Source organism: Labrus mixtus, chromosome 9, assembly GCF_963584025.1.
Source record: "Labrus mixtus chromosome 9, fLabMix1.1, whole genome shotgun sequence".
NCBI lineage: Eukaryota > Metazoa > Chordata > Actinopteri > Labriformes > Labridae > Labrus > Labrus mixtus.
Window position 1 is genome coordinate 1,978,938 of NC_083620.1, and position 18,566 is coordinate 1,997,503.

The window sequence follows — 18,566 nt, forward strand, 5'->3', positions numbered from 1 at the left end:
GCACCGCTCAGCTGTCACACTCAGCTGGATCAGCGCGTCCATACTTCACAGCAAAACTTCACAACTCCACGGTCCGTAAGTGCAAAGTTATATTTATATCAACTATTGACAACATGATAGAAGGATAGATGTGTGATATGAGCAGTGCTATCGGTCCTTTAATGAATCAGAGGGAAAGTGTCGGCTCTAAAGTTGCATATTTTTTCCCCCGTTGGGAATTTTCATACAGCGTGCAGCGCGCTTTTTTTTTAATTGAGATGCGCTGCTCAGACCTGGATTACGGCTTATTTTCAGCGACCATGCTGGAGCTTTAAAAACATCAAGAAATAACTGCAAAGTTGAGCGAATATTTCAATTATTTTAATAATGAACTTTACTCCTGTATTTTAATTTTATTTTACTTTGCAGGCTTAAAACTACTTTCAAATAGAAAACTGAAATTATATTGATGTCTATGATCTCTTTTTAGATGCGTAATTATAGCTCTGCTCTTTTATTTCTCACTTTAACTATCGATGACATTTCGGGAAGTTGAAAGGTCGTGCATGCATTTGAATGCCAGCACAGATTTGCTCATTATTCCATTTGTGTGTGGGTATTTCTGCTGAAACAAAATCATAGGAATCTTATTGAGGTGATGAACATCTGCAGGCATTGAACGCAGGCGCGTCTCCCCCTGGCTCTGTCAGCAGCTGCTACAAACTAGATATGCCAAATTGCTTATCACATGAATGTGAGGAGGATGAGACCTGTCACTGCCCGTGTACACCATTCCTCGTCTTATGTAACCCTTAAGTTAGTCCGGTGTCTCTCTTTTTTAAGGCTGCCCAAAGTAAACAATGTTAAGTGATAAGCAAAGTGTGTAAGAGCGGAGGAAGGCTAGGAAGAGGAAGGATAAGTGGAGGAGGAGGAGAAAGAGGAGGAGGAGGAAGAGGGGAGAAGGCTGTTCTGTATAAAAGAAAACGATATGTTGAGTGAAGTGATGGGAATGTTAGCTTGACAAGCATCTGGATAGAAGGATTTCCTTCAGCTTCAGGTGAAATCTTCTTGTTCTGCAAGAAAAAACAGTTGTGTTAACATTCAAGAAATACTCCTGTAAGCTCTTCAATGTAAATCAAACAAACACTACATGTGATGACATGATATTGTGTTTTTTTTTAAAGCCCCAAACCACAGTTTTCACTCTTCTATACCATGGTGCTGATTTTGAAATATGCCCCTCCCCTCCTTCTCTCCCCCCCCTCTCCTCTCTCTCTGTCTCTTCTCTCAAACATCTACATATACACCTACACACATGCCCACACACACAGTGCATACCACACACTCGCACAGAAAGAGTGTAAACAGCGAGTGATAGATAGGTCACTCCACCCTGCCTCTTCTGTTTGTGTGTTGATCCCTTCAGCAGGCCCTGCGTCTCCTGTCCACAGCGTCACTGATGAGTTACTACATGGATCCAGTTTCTTCCTACCCGGCCCTTCACCCCTGTGACCGTCTGGGCGTGATGGTGAGACCCTCCCTCATAAATTACTTCTTTAACGTTAAAGGCTGCCACAGCTACCTGCCACACAGCCAGGTCCGAGAGTGTGAGGCAAATAAAAAGCTTGTGTGCGTTAGCCGCTCAGCCACATGGTGGTGCAGGAATGTGTGAAGGAGCATATATGAGCAGCGTGTTCAGATGTGTGTTAGCAAACCCTGGATCCCATCACCTCACAGGAACACATAGTCTGAAAAGATGTTCCTGTTGAGTTGTGTCCACAAAAGTTGAACTAATAGTGCCTGTATCACGTACATGCTGTTCCTCATGGTTTCGTCAAAAGTTGAGAAACAGAGATGTTGAACAAGATGATTTTTCTTCAAGGCTGTGAAATCGCCCTTTTGACCTCCCTGGCGTTGCAAAACCAACCAGCGCCAAGATGCACTTCTCTTTAGCGAGTAATATAGTAAATATTGAGACCTGTAGGCCTCCAACCTTAGCCACTAACCAATTAAATTGGAGTCAGATCATCCCTGCTGAATAACACTTTGTCAGCTATAAGCCACTCGCACAGCACTTTGCAGCAGGCTGTTTGCAAGGAACACCATGGCTCTTAACGCTTTCCAAATGAGAGAACTGAATACAGAGTCAGAGACAGCGTGAGCTGGGAACATTGGGATTCCTGTCAGATGAGCATTTGAAGGGTGAAGGCCAAGGAGCGGCAAAAATAAATGCCTCCATTTGTATGCAGAGCGCCGGCACATTAGGATAAGAGACTGAGGTTATATGCAAATGGCAACCCCACCCCGGCCTGATAGAAAACAGAGAAGGATACAGCTCCCTGGCTCCTAATTGGCTCAGGTGGTGGGGCTTGCCTTTGAAATTGAGACTACTGTATACCAAGGCAGAACTGGTTAAAAAGGTGAACCTGGGTCACCTGGGTAGCTCTATTCTTTTGAATTTACATGAATTATCAGCAAAAACCAGGGGGGCCCTATCTATTCTGTTTGTATTTTGATCTACACTTTGGTGATTGTCACTGTTTCATATGCTACACAATGGCTGAACTCAAAGAACAGTAGAATGAAATATTAGACTTTACACGCTAACAGTAGCAATGAAAGTAATATGCAGAATCCACCTTGGTGTAAAGATGATTTTTGCTCCCACATAACAGTGTGTGGCTCTCTATAGAAGTGCATTTCACATAAATTCCAGAATCAGGCTTTGTATGCCTTTATTACAGAGATAGGACAGTTGATAGAGTCTGAATTCATGGAGAGAGAGAGAGTGAGGAATGATATGCGGCAAAGGAGCCACAGGTCGGATTCAAACCCGGGGCTTCCTGCTTTGAGGACTACAGCTTCTGTACATGGGGCATGCAAACAGAATTCTTCCTTCCAAAGCTTGGTTTGGCTTGGTTTGGTAATGAAATGCAGCTATGTTTTTATGGTTTTCTTCACAAGCAATAAATATAAAGAATGTGATAGAACCTCATATATTTGCAGTATTGCAGGGAGCGACAGCTAATGACAACCTCTATGTTGAAGAAGACACTACTTCTTGTGTGTGTTTCCCAGTAAACTGTATAGTGCATGGGAAATGGAGTAATCTATCTGGTAGAACTCTAGAGCAGTCCCTTATATATACATGTATATTTAATTTAACCTACATTTGCATTAAAAATGACGGCATTATCAAACTCAGACCTCTTCTTCAATCGAGTGATAATTCACACTGAGTTCTTGGCCCCTGGAGGTCTGTTTCTCTCGCATGTCTGCTAAATACTTAAATGTTCCAAGTCTCTGTACTTATATGTAGTGTACCACAGTTTAATTGTGATTCAAAATTGAGTATTTCCTGGTCCTATCACAAAAAAACATTAAACCAACACAAAATAAGACAAATCTTTTAAAGGTAAAGTCAGTAGCATTGTTGATTGCAGCTTGTTAACACAACAGTCAAACTGGGCTAATCGGCCCTAGAAGTGCACTCTCACTGCTGGATGTAATGTGTATGTTTACTGCTCGTACCTACACTGCAAGCTACCGCTAGCTAGCACAAGCTAACAGAAATCAGAAAGCCTCATTTTGTAATGAGCTTTGTCTGCTTGACGTCTCGCCTCACTATCATTATGTTTTCTGTTCTTGGCCTCTATGTCCACTTCCATCATATTTGCCGGTTTGAATTGCATCCTATTGCTGAATTGTAACCTCGCACATTGTCATTGGCTGAGGGAAACACACCAGTGCCCGGCCCAGAAATGTCCTGTGTGTCAACCAAAACAAACCAAAACGTAAAAAACAGGGTCTCTGCCGACAAACTTACCAACACACATCATGGTGTCCATTAGTGATGCTTGAGTGGCATTACTTTTGTATTAGTCTACTCTTTATTTGACTATTTTCCTCTATTTTAAAAATAAGTGCAATTAACCGCACTGGATTTATGATTCCTTTTGCATTCATCAAGATTATATGTTTTATATAAAAGCTTAATATTAGAATAAAAAATAAAGTCTAAACTCTGTAGAGTATTTTAGTGAATTAGTTCTGTTTGATTTCGATTTTAACAATTAAGAAGAACAGGAAGAACATTACATGAGATTGAGAGGGAGAATTAATTAAAAAAACATTAGGGGTTTGTAGAGCATTCACAAGGCAGAATAATGAAAGTAATTATAACAGCAGTGAGTGTTAAATTACACAAAATATGTATAAATCTTCCAACATTATGACATATAAAACAAGGACAGTACAGGACTATAAGCAGCAAGCCATCACTAAATATTCCTCTATTGTACAAATACATTTAAACATGTACCTACACAACAGAACACTCTTTAAAGGCATGTACAAGTAACCAATAGTGGTGATTATAGTCTCAGAACATTCAGATGTATAGCTTTAAGCTTTTTAATGTTTGACAGAATGTATAAGAGGCTCCTTTAAGGGTCTCACTGACAGTCTTTGTTCATTTCCCCAATTTTGAAACTGACTTCTGAATTGAAAGTTATTCCACAGTTGAACTGATAAAAGCATATTCTGGTGTCGATTTTATCTCCACTTATCTATGTCAGTCTACCCGTCTATCCATAAATAATCCTCGGGGGCTCTTCCATGCCTATCTAACTTTAATCCCCCCCCCCCCCCCCCCCCCCCCGTTAGACTGATAGGAGAAGTCAGCCTCCCACGCAACTTTCTTAAAAACCCTCGCAAATGGGCCTCTCTGATCCTTGCGGTCATGTTTGCCATCCATAAAGCTGGCTGGCTACTGATAAATACGGCTTATCAGATGGCTCACTGTCAGCCTGTCCATCAGTTACATATATGACATTTAACAAATGACGGCCTATTATCAGTCTTATTGGCAGTTACTTTGACAGACTTGATAAACATCTCTTTTTGAGAAGTAATTGGATGTAAAAGAAGAACAAGTGGAATGAGTAGGCTATATAATCTTAAAGCACATAGCATGGTGTGCACTTACATTGCTAACGCTTAATATTAAAATGTGTGCCATGAAAAGGTTTAGTCAGAAAGAGGACATTTGTAGTTCGACACACTACAAAATCGTCCATTCCTTTTTCACATCGCTCTCAAACATAATAGTCCAACAATATCTATTGAGGCTTTGTGTTTGTTGTTGAATTGATATGCTAAAAATGGCCAACCGCTATCTTCTTCCCTACTGTATCTTACATCCACAAAGAATTCCATATCTCTCTCCGTTCAACTGTCAAACGTTGACTGTGGACTTCCTGCGTTGCGTAACCCTTTTTTACGTGTACATTTCTGTGATAAGCAGGATAAAACAACACTGAAAAGATAAACCCAAAGAGTCAAATTTAGCGGCAAAGTTTATCTGTGGAGAAGACAATGAAAAATTGTTTTTCTTATCCAAGGTTACACTGAGCACATTCAAAGCCACTGGGTATTTTGAGGGGTTGTTTTTGGCTCAATTGTTTCCAGGCGCAAAAAAATATGTTTTTCCAAAAGTTATCATATAAAACCCTGAGTTAATGTATTTGTATTTGATACATGCAAAAACATACAGAATTTTGTCTGCTCTGTAGACATGGGCATTTGCACCTCCTCTTGGTATCCTAGTTTTCTCCAGCCATCCAGATTTGAGAAATTCCACCCCAAACTCAAATGTTGTTTACTGTAGTATTCTAATCCAGCTATAAAAAGTGGGTTCAAATTTTTTTTTGTTAGATGCTCTTATTCTGAAAAACCCTGTTCCACAGCTCATTGTCTTTGCATTATAAAGCTTTAGTTGAAGGTGATTTTCATCTTACTTGACATTTTTAGAGTTCAGTACAAAATCCTAATTGTCGCTTTAGTCTTGATATTTTTTTTACATCGACAACAGAGCTGCTCTCATGACTGACTGATTCTCTCTGCTCATGGGAAGGGGAGGGAATTGGGGGGAGTAGGACAGATGATAATTGGTCAGATGATGAAAGTGAAGTAAAAAGAATGGTTCCTAAACCTGACTCAGATCCATTAATTCATCCTAAAGATATCATTGATGATGATGATGGTAATGACGATGGTTTTTGTTTGATAACGATGACTTATAAGATGGTTTCTATACTGATTAGAGCTCTCAAGAACTGCCCTCAATGTTGTGCTTTGCCTCTGGTCACTTCCTGTCAGCACCTGTGTGTCCAATCAGACTCAAAGCTGATCGTTTGCTCTTACTGACATTGTTCCCTTTTTTCTAGATCCTTGCTTGTGTTGTACTTACTCTCTGATGTACGTCGCTTTGGAAGTGAATTGTAGAATTGTAGATTTGTAGAGCTGTTCAATAGAATCTATTTGACATTCAGTCCACATTTGTGTTGTGTCTAAACTAGATTTTGAAAATGACTCTACAAAGATACAATAAAGCAGAAGAAAAGCAATTAAACATTAGGCAGTTTTTAAAAGTGCTTTGTGACTAACTTTACGCTGTGTGATTTTGTGTTCAGAGACAGAGTGGAGGGGTGGCAGCAGGTCCTCACACCCAGTTTCCTGCTGTGGTTTACCCTCAGCAGCAGTGTTACCCATCACAGCCCCTTTACATCCAGGACATCCCCCTGCAGGAGGTCCCCAATGGACATGACCTGTGCCCTTCAGGTAAGAAATCGACAGTCCTAACTAAATATTAGTGTTGTAGTTAAGACCACAATAACCAAGACCAAGACATACCTGAGACCAGAGTGCCCCGAGACAGAGACAAGACAAGACCAAGACATTTAGGGATCGTGGCCGAGTTGAGACCAAGACCAAGACCAAAGCAGGGCTAGACCAAGACCAAGACGTTAAATATCACTGAAAAATCATCATATTGTGTGCAGAGGGCGTATCACTCACTTAGACAGTAACACTGGGAAGGTTGCAAACATAACCACATGATGAATGAATTGTAGTTAGTCTTCTATTAGAAAGGAGCATTTTACTTCTAATCTCACTAATGACGTGGAAAAATAGCCTGAGAGAGATCTTGACCGGTCTTGATAAAGAATCTGGAGTTTGCCCAGTCTGAGACCGATTTTAAAATGCTTTTGATTCCCAGACAAGACTGAGACCTTCAAAAAGTGGACTCGAGACCGGTCTTGAGACAGAGACTGATTTTGAGTACCACAACCATGGGCGGTTCTAGGCAGGGGCCAACAGGGGCCAGTGCCGCAGTCAATCTGAGCATGGTAGCTAGCACTCATTAACAGACATTTATAAACACTAATACAATGCATTTAATAATTTGGAACATGAGATTTGTTGTTGATGTTCACCTTCTGTATTTGTTGGTTCATGGATTTTGAATGACTGTGTTCTTCTGTTGGTACTTAACAAAAACAAAGGATAAATAATAGTTTCAGTTACTTGTCAACAAAGAACTTTGAGCAAGACAAGACCTCGTGTAAAGTGGAATGCTAAATGAGCAATCAGTCACACTCCAGCGTACACGTCTGCAATCACATTAAACTCCGTCAGACACAAACAGAGTCTCGACTTGACCTGTTGTTCGGCGTCTGGATGATGGTGATGTCGACCCTGAGGGCAATGCCTTTACCAGATACCCTTGTTCATTTATTTTGTTCCTCCATGCCTTTTCCCCTTTTCTTCTCCAGACAAACACATGCCCCACATTTTTCTTCCTTCTCATCCTCTCTACTTTTTTTTGTTTGTTTTTCTTTTGTTCAAATAACTATTACTTAAATGGGACATTCCTTGCAGTGCATTTGCCTGTGTTTGACTCTGGCCTCTTCACGTTCTTTAAAAAAAACTGATTGATGCTAGTGGACTGGGACGCACGCCACGGGAGTATAGCGTAGGGGTGCTGGGGGGGCACGGGTTCTTCTTCCGTCACCTCCCTGAGCTGGATGCAGGGGGCAAGGCAGGGGGCCAAAGGGCGGCTATCTTTTTTCCCAAGCCCGTGGTTTTTGGTCTCTGGAGAGGAGGAGGGGGGGTTGAGCGTGCATATGTTTGTGTGTGTGTGTGAGAGGGAGTCAGGATTTGATGGGATTTGCTGATGTTTGTTGCCAGAGACGCACTCCTTTGGAGGACTGACTTCATTGCTCCCAGCGCTAAACCGTTGACATAAACATTGCCAAGTGGAAAAAAATGGCCGAGTGTTGACCTTGTTTTTTTTCTCATCCTTGTCCTTAAATCCTACACTATGCACAGCACAGGTTTCAAGAGTCACCTGGAGATGCTGTTACAGTCATTTAACTTGAGTTAGTGGTGTCAGATAGACGTTTTGTCCTACCAGCATAATGCGTTATGAAACTTTGCTAACCTCAAGAGCAGCTCACTGACCCCTGACACAGTCTCCGCACCCTGCAGCCGTTGCATTGACTCATTTCTCTCAAACTGTAAACAGTGTCTCCTTGAATATTTTTACTTGCAATTTTAGAATTCTAATATTTCAATGTATGGATGTTTAGAAAGTGGAGGCACGAGTGATTTAAATCTGCTTCCTCCTCTTTGAGATCATGCACTTTAGAAATGTCTACTTAGACGTGTGAAGTCCTTTTTTAACCATTGAAGTTGTGGTAGTTTTGTAAATGATTATGTTTTATTTATATTATTTATTTATGATAAAATACAAATACAAACTCTTTATACATCTCTCCCACCTGAGACAAAAATAAGTCCATTGTCAAAGGAAACCAGCAGAAACACTGTTTATTTGGTTCTGCTAACTTGTTAGCAAACAGTTGCTTATTTAAAAACCCAAAAGTTAAAGAGAAACAAAAGCATTCATTTGGAATATGTTTCAGGATTCCTCACAAATATTCACTCGGCTCCGTTTTTGGCGTCTTCCAACTCCTGAGGGAAATATCTGGTCCTTTAGCTGCTGAATGCTCCACTAGTCTCACTTGATAAGTATTAACATGCTGTCTGCCCTTTAGCCTTCAGAGTGTGCAGCAGTTTTTTTAAAAGCCTAATTTAGCTGAATAAACTCACTTCTTCGACTCTTATTCACGCTTAAACCCCTGGAAATTGTCAGAAATATCCCATGATGCAGTTGGTCTCTTGAGGTCATGATGACGTACAAATATGGTGCAGAAATTGAGGAGTAGAAGAGGAAGCAAGAGTGTTTGACACTCTTATTTCTAACAATTTGATCAGTGCTTCGTGTAATTAGACGTATTCGAGGTTCAACAAACAAATGAGGGAAAGAAAAAAGTTGCAAGCACTAAAGAGTATGAAGCAGTGCGTAACACTGGCATCAGCATCTCACCGGTTGCGTGATGTGAATATTACCTGATACGCTCTTACATCAGCTCACCCCGAGTTCACATGCAAATTTTACTAGAGGGCTGGGAGGAAGCATTCTGGGTAATATTGGGGTGATGAAAGAAAATTGGCAGTTTTTGTTCCCACATGCAGCTCACACAGAATTTTCAGGACAATTTTCATGGGGTATTCTGTATGTGTGACAATACAAGAGAGTGGTTGGAGTGAACTTTAAAAGTAAAGTTATGATGACAGCTAAACTTTTAAAAAAGCAGTACTACAAATCTTGAAAGACAAAAAATGTTAACAACGTCCACAACTGTAAGTGAGCCCTCATACACATGAATTCCTTTCTTTATTTGTAAAAATAAGATAAAACAACACGACTGTTCTTTTTTTTTGTAAAACAAGTGTGAAATGAAAATCAGCCGTTTAAAAAAAAATATTATGGGGCACAATAATTTCCAGGTGCTCACTTATTGATATGAAGCACATAAAGAGCAATGTAGGAAAATCCTTTTTTAGAATCCTTAACATTTATAGTACAAAGTGCCAAACTAAAATCTTTGTTGATCTATTCCACTTAACTTTCAGAGTGGGTGAGTTCCGGGTGATTTTACAGGGCTGCTCCGAGGATGGATTGGGTGTTGTTAAATGAAATGTGCTAGTGTGAGAAAGAAAGAGTCCAGAGCAGATGTGAGAGGCGAGGATGTGCGATGTTAAAGGCCCATCGCATGTTTGGCCTTGAGCCCATGTCACACACACCGCTTCCTGACAACAGCCATGCCCTGGTGATGTTTACACTAAACCCAGCTCTCTACTCGTCACTATCCAGCACTCACAGAGCCTGTAAACTCCCATTGTGGAAATTTACTGTGTGTGTGTGTGTGTGTGTGTGTGTGTGTGCGTGTGTGTGTGTGTGTGTGTATGTGCAGACTGACTGTGTATTTCTGTTGGATCTCATTGATATCCAGGCAGTTATCACACACATGCACACACACTCCACCAACATCCTGCAGTGATGCTTGTTTCACATATTCATTCATTAAATTCACACCAAGCACTCTGCTGTGTATTGTGTTACTGCATCCTCCCATTCAGTAAAGCAGAAACACACACACACACACACACACACACACACACACATCCACTCTTCTGCACTCATGGGTTCACTGTACATTTAAACATGCCCTCCCATTTAGTACACACAGACACAGCTGTGATCTGGCACTCAGGGACCATTGGCCTGTTTTATTTGATGTGATTTGACAGCTGGACGGTTGGACGAGGAGGGGAGCAGGGTGGAGAGCAAAGGAGAGTGGGCGGGATACAGTTAGAGAAGAGAAGAAGGATAAGGGAGAGGGATAAAGTCACAGGACTAGGACTGGTGGGAGGAAAGGAGGCAAGGGAAGGAGGATCTAAATGTTGAGCCTTGAGGGGAGGGGGAGGGTGATGGGGGGGGCTTCGCCTCTGATGAGGGGCACGTCCTCACGGGCGCAGGCCCATTTTTTATTTCTAAAAGTAAACAGGCGGCCTGCGGGGGTCTGGGGGTTATGGGAAAGGAGGAAACAGTGATGCTAATCAGACTGTTGCACACTTCCCCCCTCCAACAATAAAACAAAACAAGAGTGGAAACACGGAAAAAGCGACAGACAACTTGGGGAGGAATGGGCTTCACCACGACCATGGACCTCGATTTGAACTGTGTGGTGTGATTATATTTCTGAAGCAAGAGGTGTTAGTCAATAAACTGAGGAAAGATGCAACCTGTCCCCCTGTGTTGCACATTTGTAGTTTGTGAAGTATTTTTAGAAATCTGAGTGATTTGAGTTTCTTCATTTGGACTTCTGAGAAGTGGTTGCATTGTCTATTGAAATTGGGCATTTACAAGCAGGGTCACTCTGGAAATTCCAAGGGGTCTTTTAAGTCTTTTTGACAAGCCATTTTTTTCCATGTTATCCCAAATTAATAGTTCCCTTTTTAAAAAACTGCAGGTCACTGAAGACAAACCCCTTACTCGCTCTGATGCTCTCAAGCATTAAGCCAAGTAACAGCTTTTTAAACTTCCCTTTCCAAGAGTTATTCAAGTTTTATTTCTAGGAAGTGTTGGTGCTGTAAGTTCCTCTTGATAGCGCGGTGACTAATTACAAACCACTTCAGTTGGAGAACATGCAGTTCTGAAACACATGCAATCACTGACGGGTGATGATGCAACAGATGCCAGCTCATCAGGAAAGGTGGCGCTTTTAATGAATCCTCAGAGGGACCTCCTATTGTTTTAATGTTTGTATCACGAGCTTAGCATTATTCACAGACTGTTAACTACAATGAGTGTTCACTGTAATGGGAATAGTGAATACGTCTTACTGTTTCTCGTAATGTGTGTTCATATTTGAAAATAGAAACTGTAGGAAATAAAAAAGTCACCTTCTCCCCAAATCACAAAATATTAATAGTTTTAATAACATAATAAACTAAACAGCCAGCTGTATTATCAGATTGTTATCTGTTCAGAGTGTACAATGCTGTTGAGGGATTATTTGTACAGTAAAAAACTTTATTTATGTTTGGAGAAATAGACTGATGTATTCTTCCTTCAGCTCGGGGTACAAGTGGAGCTTTATCTGAGAACACGGTGCTGACAGAGAGGAGAGGGAGGGCACGACGAGAGGAGGGAGGTCTGGGAGGCAAAGAGACTCGGAGGGGGGTGGGGATAATTGAATTATCTGCACAATGGAGTGATGGGGGGCACGTGGTGCCGCTAATGGAGGAAGAGATGTCCTTTTTAGCAAAGCTAATTGTCGAGAAAAGAGCTGAGCCTTTGTTCAGGGAGGCCCTGCTACTTTCCCAGTGCACTTACATGCACACAACTGGGTGGAGGGCGCACACACACACAGGCACACACACCCACACACACACACACACACACACACACACACACACACATGCGTTTAGGAGAGCCTTTGGAATGTGAGAAAAAATGGAAAGATTTACACTTACACAGAGCAACCCCTCCTCCCCCCAACACACACACACACACACACACACACACACACACACACACAGATACAGTGCTCCTGTCCTAGCTAACTCTCTGATCTCAGCAGGAGTGCATCCAGCCTGTGGCACCATCAGACAGCATCCGCCGCAGATAGAGCTGAGACTGAGTTGCCAGACAGAGACCACAAGGTCCCTGTTGTTTTACTGTTTTACTGTCTGCTCTGTGTGTGTGTGTGTGTGTGTGTGTGTGTGTGTGTGTGTGTGTGTGTGTGTGTGTGTGTGTGTGTGTGTGTGTGTGTGTGTGCGTGTGTGTGTGTGTGTGTGTAAGTGTGTAAGTGTGTGACTGTCTCTGTGTCCATCTTCCATCTGTGTGTGTGTGTGTGTGCTCCAGTGTCTATAAATGAGCGTCCAACTGATTACTCTCTAAATGCTGTCTGTTCACACGACATGAAGCATGTCCGGCTTTCTCTGAAATGTGTCATTCTTTGATTTCATCAATGAGTCATCATTTTGCATTTTTTACAAACGCACAATGTGAAAGAAAGTGAAGCATTGGATTCCAAATGCTCAAAGCAAACCAAGACGGTTTTGTGACTTAGCTGCAAGGGGAAGCAAAATGAAAAAGGAAACATCACTTGACAGCTGTATGCGCTGCTCTAAATCGTATAACCTTTCAGTTAACTCTTTGAAAAGTAGCAGGTGCAACGGTTACATGGAAGGATTATAGACATGCACACAACACAGATGTGCCAGCGAGAGACAGACAGAAAGCAGGAGAGAGTTTGCTGCTTCAGCATTGGTTTATATACTGGAAAGCAATTAAGTGAAGGTAGCTATCAAAACCATGGCAACAGCATGTGTCAGGTGAAGGGAAAAAAAAAGATCTAAATCCAAAATGTGTCTGATGTTGGACATGTGTCCTGAAGTGTACTGGTACGGTATGTACACCGGCTGTTTCATAAGACAATTAACAATCCCTTTATCTTAATAGGAAGTGACACAATTTGTTCCACAATAGCTTTTTTTTTTAGCTTGTATTGTGCAAAACTCTGACAAAAGCATTTCCTACAGTTGACATCAAGATCTCTGTGGAGATAAGGGAAATGTTGTGTATTTATTTTTTTAAATTATTTTCTTTTTAATGAAAATTACATTTCTCATACTCTTGTGTTCAAATATCGGTGTTTGTCTTCAAGGTCATTGAATAGCAGGCTGTTTCAGGGGAAGAGAAATGTTCACCGCTTTGATAAAGACATCAGTAACATGATGTTCTGCAATCCAGGAAAAAAAAATCATGTTTTCAGATGTTTCCTGGCAACAGAATTTTGAAAGAACAAGGCTTTTTGTAATGACTTTGTATGCCAACTGCCTGTTTACTTCATGCTTTTTTTCCCCAGTTTTACTTGATCAATTCTATATTTTGATATCGATGTTAATAAGATTTCTGAAAATATTTGAAAAAAAGACACATTTGGAATGTATTTTTGTAAGCTATAGAAGGGAAGGCAGGCAGAAGAAAACCCAAATTGAAATGGACTACAGTGACGCCAGCCCAGATATTAGTCAGCAACACCATTAAACCCCTAATGGCTGCCCTCAGGCACAGAAGGACCCGGGCTGTCCTTTTAAGAACAGATCTGAGGGAGTTCATTAAGAGAAAACAAAGAGGTGCAGTCAGAGAGAGAGTGAGAGACTGACTGAATGAAGTGAGAGGTACTGTACCCCCTTCCATTCTTGTCCCCCATCACGCCCCCCCCCCCCCCCCCCCCCCTCCCCCCTCTACTTACTTTGCCCCTGGTGAGGCAGCTCCTCTCACCGCAGAACCCACCAGCACTCTTCCCAGACGAAGGCTTCTATCAGGGCCAATGAAACCTGATCCAGGCCTGCTAATGGAGCCGGTGAAGTACCACCGGTTTAAAAATCCATATGTGATCAATACCCCTGGCTCCCCAGCCTCCACACACACAAGCATACAGTATATGCAGAAGAAGTATCATATGGACACGCATCATGACTCCGTCTAACAAGGTTGCTTATGATGAGGTTAAATATACGGAAAGAGAGCTGAAGATCCCTCCTTACTTCTGATGCAGCTCCATGTTTCTCTCTCCTCTTTTTTAAAGAGGTAGGGTCCAGTGCAAATGATGTGAGAATTACTATTATAAAAAGTTAGTACTCTTTATGTTGCCATGGGAGGAGAAGCGGTTTGAGCTCTGGCTCAAGAAGGTCAATTATTATTATTTTTTTTTGTACTTCTCTCGTGCCAAAACAAAATCTTTAATCAATGCCCATTGAGGAATAATCATTGTTTCTGATTATTTAAAGATGCAGGAGTTAAGAAATGTAGTCTAAGAATGTGAACATGCAGTTAGCCTGGTTTCCATTTAAGCTGAATTGTCAGTGTTGGACATAGTGACAGGTAAACAAGAGTGCAACTACATGTTTAGATGCAGACGCCTCTCATGACAACAAGTAACTGATGTGATGCAGTTTTAGAAAGAAAAAGAAAACAACCTGGTTATTTTTTATTGATCAGTACAAGGTGAACAGGAAATACTCTGAGGTGTTTATGAGGGTGAGTTACAAGTTATGAGGAGGCCTGGACCTGCAGAAAAAAAGGACATGGACAAGCTGGGCTCTCCTTTTAGCTAATGGTCAACTCACAGATGAAACCATTTGCAAAGCTTTTCTTTTTTGCAAAAGATTTAATTCCAACGTTAAAGACAGGTTTAAATTTGACACTTATGTATTACAAATTAGTTCCTCATATGTGCCATTTTCACAATATGTCAAATATAGCATATTGTAGCCCATGCTACTTTATCCCTCCCAACGTGACTACAGCCAACAATTCATTTTGGGAACTTCTTTAGTCTAGTCATAAATCATGGCGTCATGGAGATGATGAATTAACAGTTTGTTGTCATATTTTCAGTTGGTAATGTGGTTTATATCAATTGTTTCTCAGGCTACTCGGCAGTCCTTACATCTCCAGAGTGTTTCCCAACCTCACCCCTGTTAAACGCCAGTAATTTGCGGGAACATGTGGACTCCTCTGCGTGTGATGACGCGCAGGGGTCTTGATACAAGAAGGTTCTCACAGAGACACAGGGGGAGGTGGGGGTAGCGTGTGTGTATGTAGCCTATGTGTGTGTGTGTTTGTGCGTGTGTTGGGTATGTGGGGGCATTGTAATTGAATTGTGAATCAACTGGCAAGTCAGCCCCAAACACCGCCCCCTTCAGCTGTCGTCGCAATGAATGCAACGCCCATAGTCAGAGAACGAGGGGAAGGAGTGAGTGAGTGTGTGTGTGAAGGAGTAAGAAAGAACGAGGAAAAGAGGGAGTGTGTGTACATGTACTGGAGGAGAAGACAGTGTTAAGTTAGGATTTAAAAGAAACGGAATTGTTTTTTTTTTAGTGTGAGTGGAAAGAGAGAGAAAGAAAAAAAAAACCCACATCAGGCAGTGTGAAAGAGCGGCGCGCCAACGGGAGTGAAGATTTTCGCTTATTTTGTGTTTTTTTTGGAGCTGTTAGAATAAAAAAAGAGGGACGCGGGTTGTTAAGTGACGCTGATCTGATGATCATGACGGCAGCTGTCGATATGAAACCGACGTTAACAATCATAAAGGCTGAAAAAATGGACGGTGAGTAGGCTACAATACAACTCTTGTGTGACAGCGCACACGCGACTAACATTACTCCTGAATGTTTCCTCGTAACGTAACCAGCTGGTGGCACATTACGTTGATGTTAACCTCAGGGATAGCCTATTTCTCATGAATCAGAGGCGCTCAGAGGGATAGGACGCCTCAAAACGTGTTAGGACGGTGTTGGTTGCTCAATATTGGACACAACTCTTGAGAAAAATGCAATGACGCCGGAGGCTTTACATAACCACTGTCATTTCATTTGTATTGAATGAGTCACCCTGGAGGCTTCTACTTACATTTGTAAAATAATTGCAAGTGTGAAAAGTGATTTTCATTTTTTACAATAACTAGACTTAGAGGTGATGTAGGCAAAATCAAGTGTCACACAATATAGGCTACTAAAACAATATTTAGTTTATACATACAACATTTAATTTAACAGTGTTTTGATATTATTTGATGTAACTGTCATTCTTTTAATCTGCATGTATGTCAGTATTTTCTGTCTTTACAGCCTTTTCATACATTAACAGTTGTGTAATTTAAGTGTGTCACATAGTGAAGGTCTGTTGCTCAAATAGGTCTAGATATGTTCTTTGCAGTTTTGTTGCACAAGTAATCTGCGTCTCTTTCTCCCTGCTTTGATGTCAGTGTGGACCTATCTTTATCTCCTCTCTCTCTTGCTCTCATGTCCGACCCTATACTCAGTGCCACACTGGGAGAGCCAGGGCACTTTCTGCCCAGCCAGCTTGGGAGACAGGCCATATAGTGCCTAATCACTCCCCTCCCTACCAGCCTCCACTGTCTCCTCTACCTCCTTCCCTCCCTTCCTCTCCCTACCTCCCTTCCAGTGGTTATGGACTCTGACTTTCTCAGAGGCAGGCTGAGGTGATGAATCTGCAGTGCTGAGGTCTTTGCCTCTCTGACCCTGCTGCCTGGAACACTTGGCACGCTCCAGGGATAGTCCAGGCAGTGCACATAGAGGGAAGCCCACAACTCTGAGCTGTGCTTGAGTTAGGCTTTGAACCTCTGTGTGGTTTCATTTCTCTTTTTTGTGATCACACACATGGTGGCATATTTAGATAATTTGCATTCAACAGCTTTACATGAACTAATCCCCTGTGCTTTTGTAGCTCAGGTGGCATTACGCCTGTTACTAGAGCAGCAAGCAGCATTGATGCATCATGGAAATGTGATACTAATTTTGAGTGTTGACCCCACTAAGTGGCTTTGACTCACAAACGTTAACCACCGTCTCCACACTCTCAATACCTGCAGAGCATAGATTCACACATATACGTCTCACAAACTCGCAAGCAAACTGCTGACAGCTGCAGTTAAGTTGCCAAAAGCGTAGTGCTATCTTGCAAAACCATTTCGCAACGCTCGCTCCTGCTTTCGCTTATATTTGGGTGCATTCGGGTCAAGTCAAGGCTGCCATGGAGCAGCTCACAACATCACACAAACACATCTTTTCTCTGTGTGTCTTTCATACAAGAGACACATGCTGCTCTGTTCAATCGTTGGTATGCCTCCATGTTAAGTCCCCTATAAATATCCAAGGATGTTCCTAAAAAGCCACTACAGTGATTGCCTGTTTTGCATGTTATGAACAATTACAGGCTCTATGCTCACGACTTACAGAGAGTGATATATGCTCTTTACAAAGTCAGAATGCTCTGATTTGTTGCATCTTAACAGTCATTGCTCTCCTAGTACATCTTTTCTTTTCCAAACATGCAACCAGCTATGGCATTGTACATGTCTTCTTTCTCTCTCTCCATACACCTCCACACATAAACTGTACATAAACTGTACTTATCCCCCTAACATGCTTAAATGGCGTCCAGTGTACCTTACTATACTGTTTGTTTTCCTTTGTGACAGAAGTGCAGCCAGTGTCATCTTATCCAAGGCCTGCCTTCTTTCTCTCCAGTGGAGGTAATTCCTGTTAAAGCACTCACACACTGCTAGGGTCAGAGGTGCACCCAAACACAGCATCTAACGTTCCACAAAGCTGTTATACCTTTTGTTTAGTTTTAGTAGACAATTCCTGACACATCACATTTTTAACTTGACTGTAACACAGATCATAGTAGCTTATTATTTTGAGCATATCTTGTAACTAAACTGTCAGCTCTACAGTGACACATGTCAAATATAGAACAGAGTAATACCAAAGAGGAGGGTGTTGGATTGTAAAATTACAGGCATGAGAGCACAAGTGCCTTACATTTTTACGAGTCTTTTATGTTTAAAGTTCTTTTTTTAAATGTTAGATTACATGTATGCTTAAAATCTGGTTCAGTGAAACCTTAAGGAACTTGTCAATCATTTACAGGACATGGAGTTGTCTGTTTTAGACTTCTCGTCAGGCCTGAGGGTCAGGGTTCAGTGACTGACAGGAATGTTTTTTTTTTAGCATGCCCTGTTGGGTGGCATGCATGGAGGCATAGAGGGAGCATGAGTGGGAGGCTGACTTTTTATCTGATCAAACCGCTGCTCTTTGTTGTAACTGGCGGGCTTGATGCTTCTTCAGAGAGCCCTTATAAGGCCTCTCTCGTTCCACGCCCGTAACATACAGAGTGCACACACAGGCCATAGCCGTACAAATGACTCTCAGATAAGTTTCGCTGACTTTCTTTTCTACGGTTCCTCCCATGTTGGGATGGTGTTGGAGATGCTTGTGTTAGAACAGGGGGGGTGTTA

The 18,566-nt window shown here is 41.7% G+C and overlaps 1 protein-coding gene across 5 annotated transcripts in view; it reads left to right on the plus strand.

Annotated features, from left to right (window-relative positions):
* Positions 1 to 18,566, plus strand: part of ets1 (v-ets avian erythroblastosis virus E26 oncogene homolog 1) — a 39,076-nt gene continuing 20,510 nt past the window's right edge. Inside the window, exons 1-3 of one of the 5 annotated variants that reach the window (XM_061045907.1) lie at positions 1 to 75; positions 1,311 to 1,507; positions 6,453 to 6,600. In XM_061045907.1, the coding sequence (XP_060901890.1) occupies positions 1,439 to 1,507; positions 6,453 to 6,600 (217 nt within the window). In that variant the 5' untranslated portion in view covers positions 1 to 75; positions 1,311 to 1,438. Of the gene's footprint in view, positions 76 to 1,310; positions 1,508 to 6,452; positions 6,601 to 15,486; positions 15,852 to 17,744; positions 17,799 to 18,566 lie in introns of those variants that run through there. The other 4 variants (XM_061045905.1, XM_061045906.1, XM_061045908.1 and 1 more) reach the window with 4 other exon arrangements.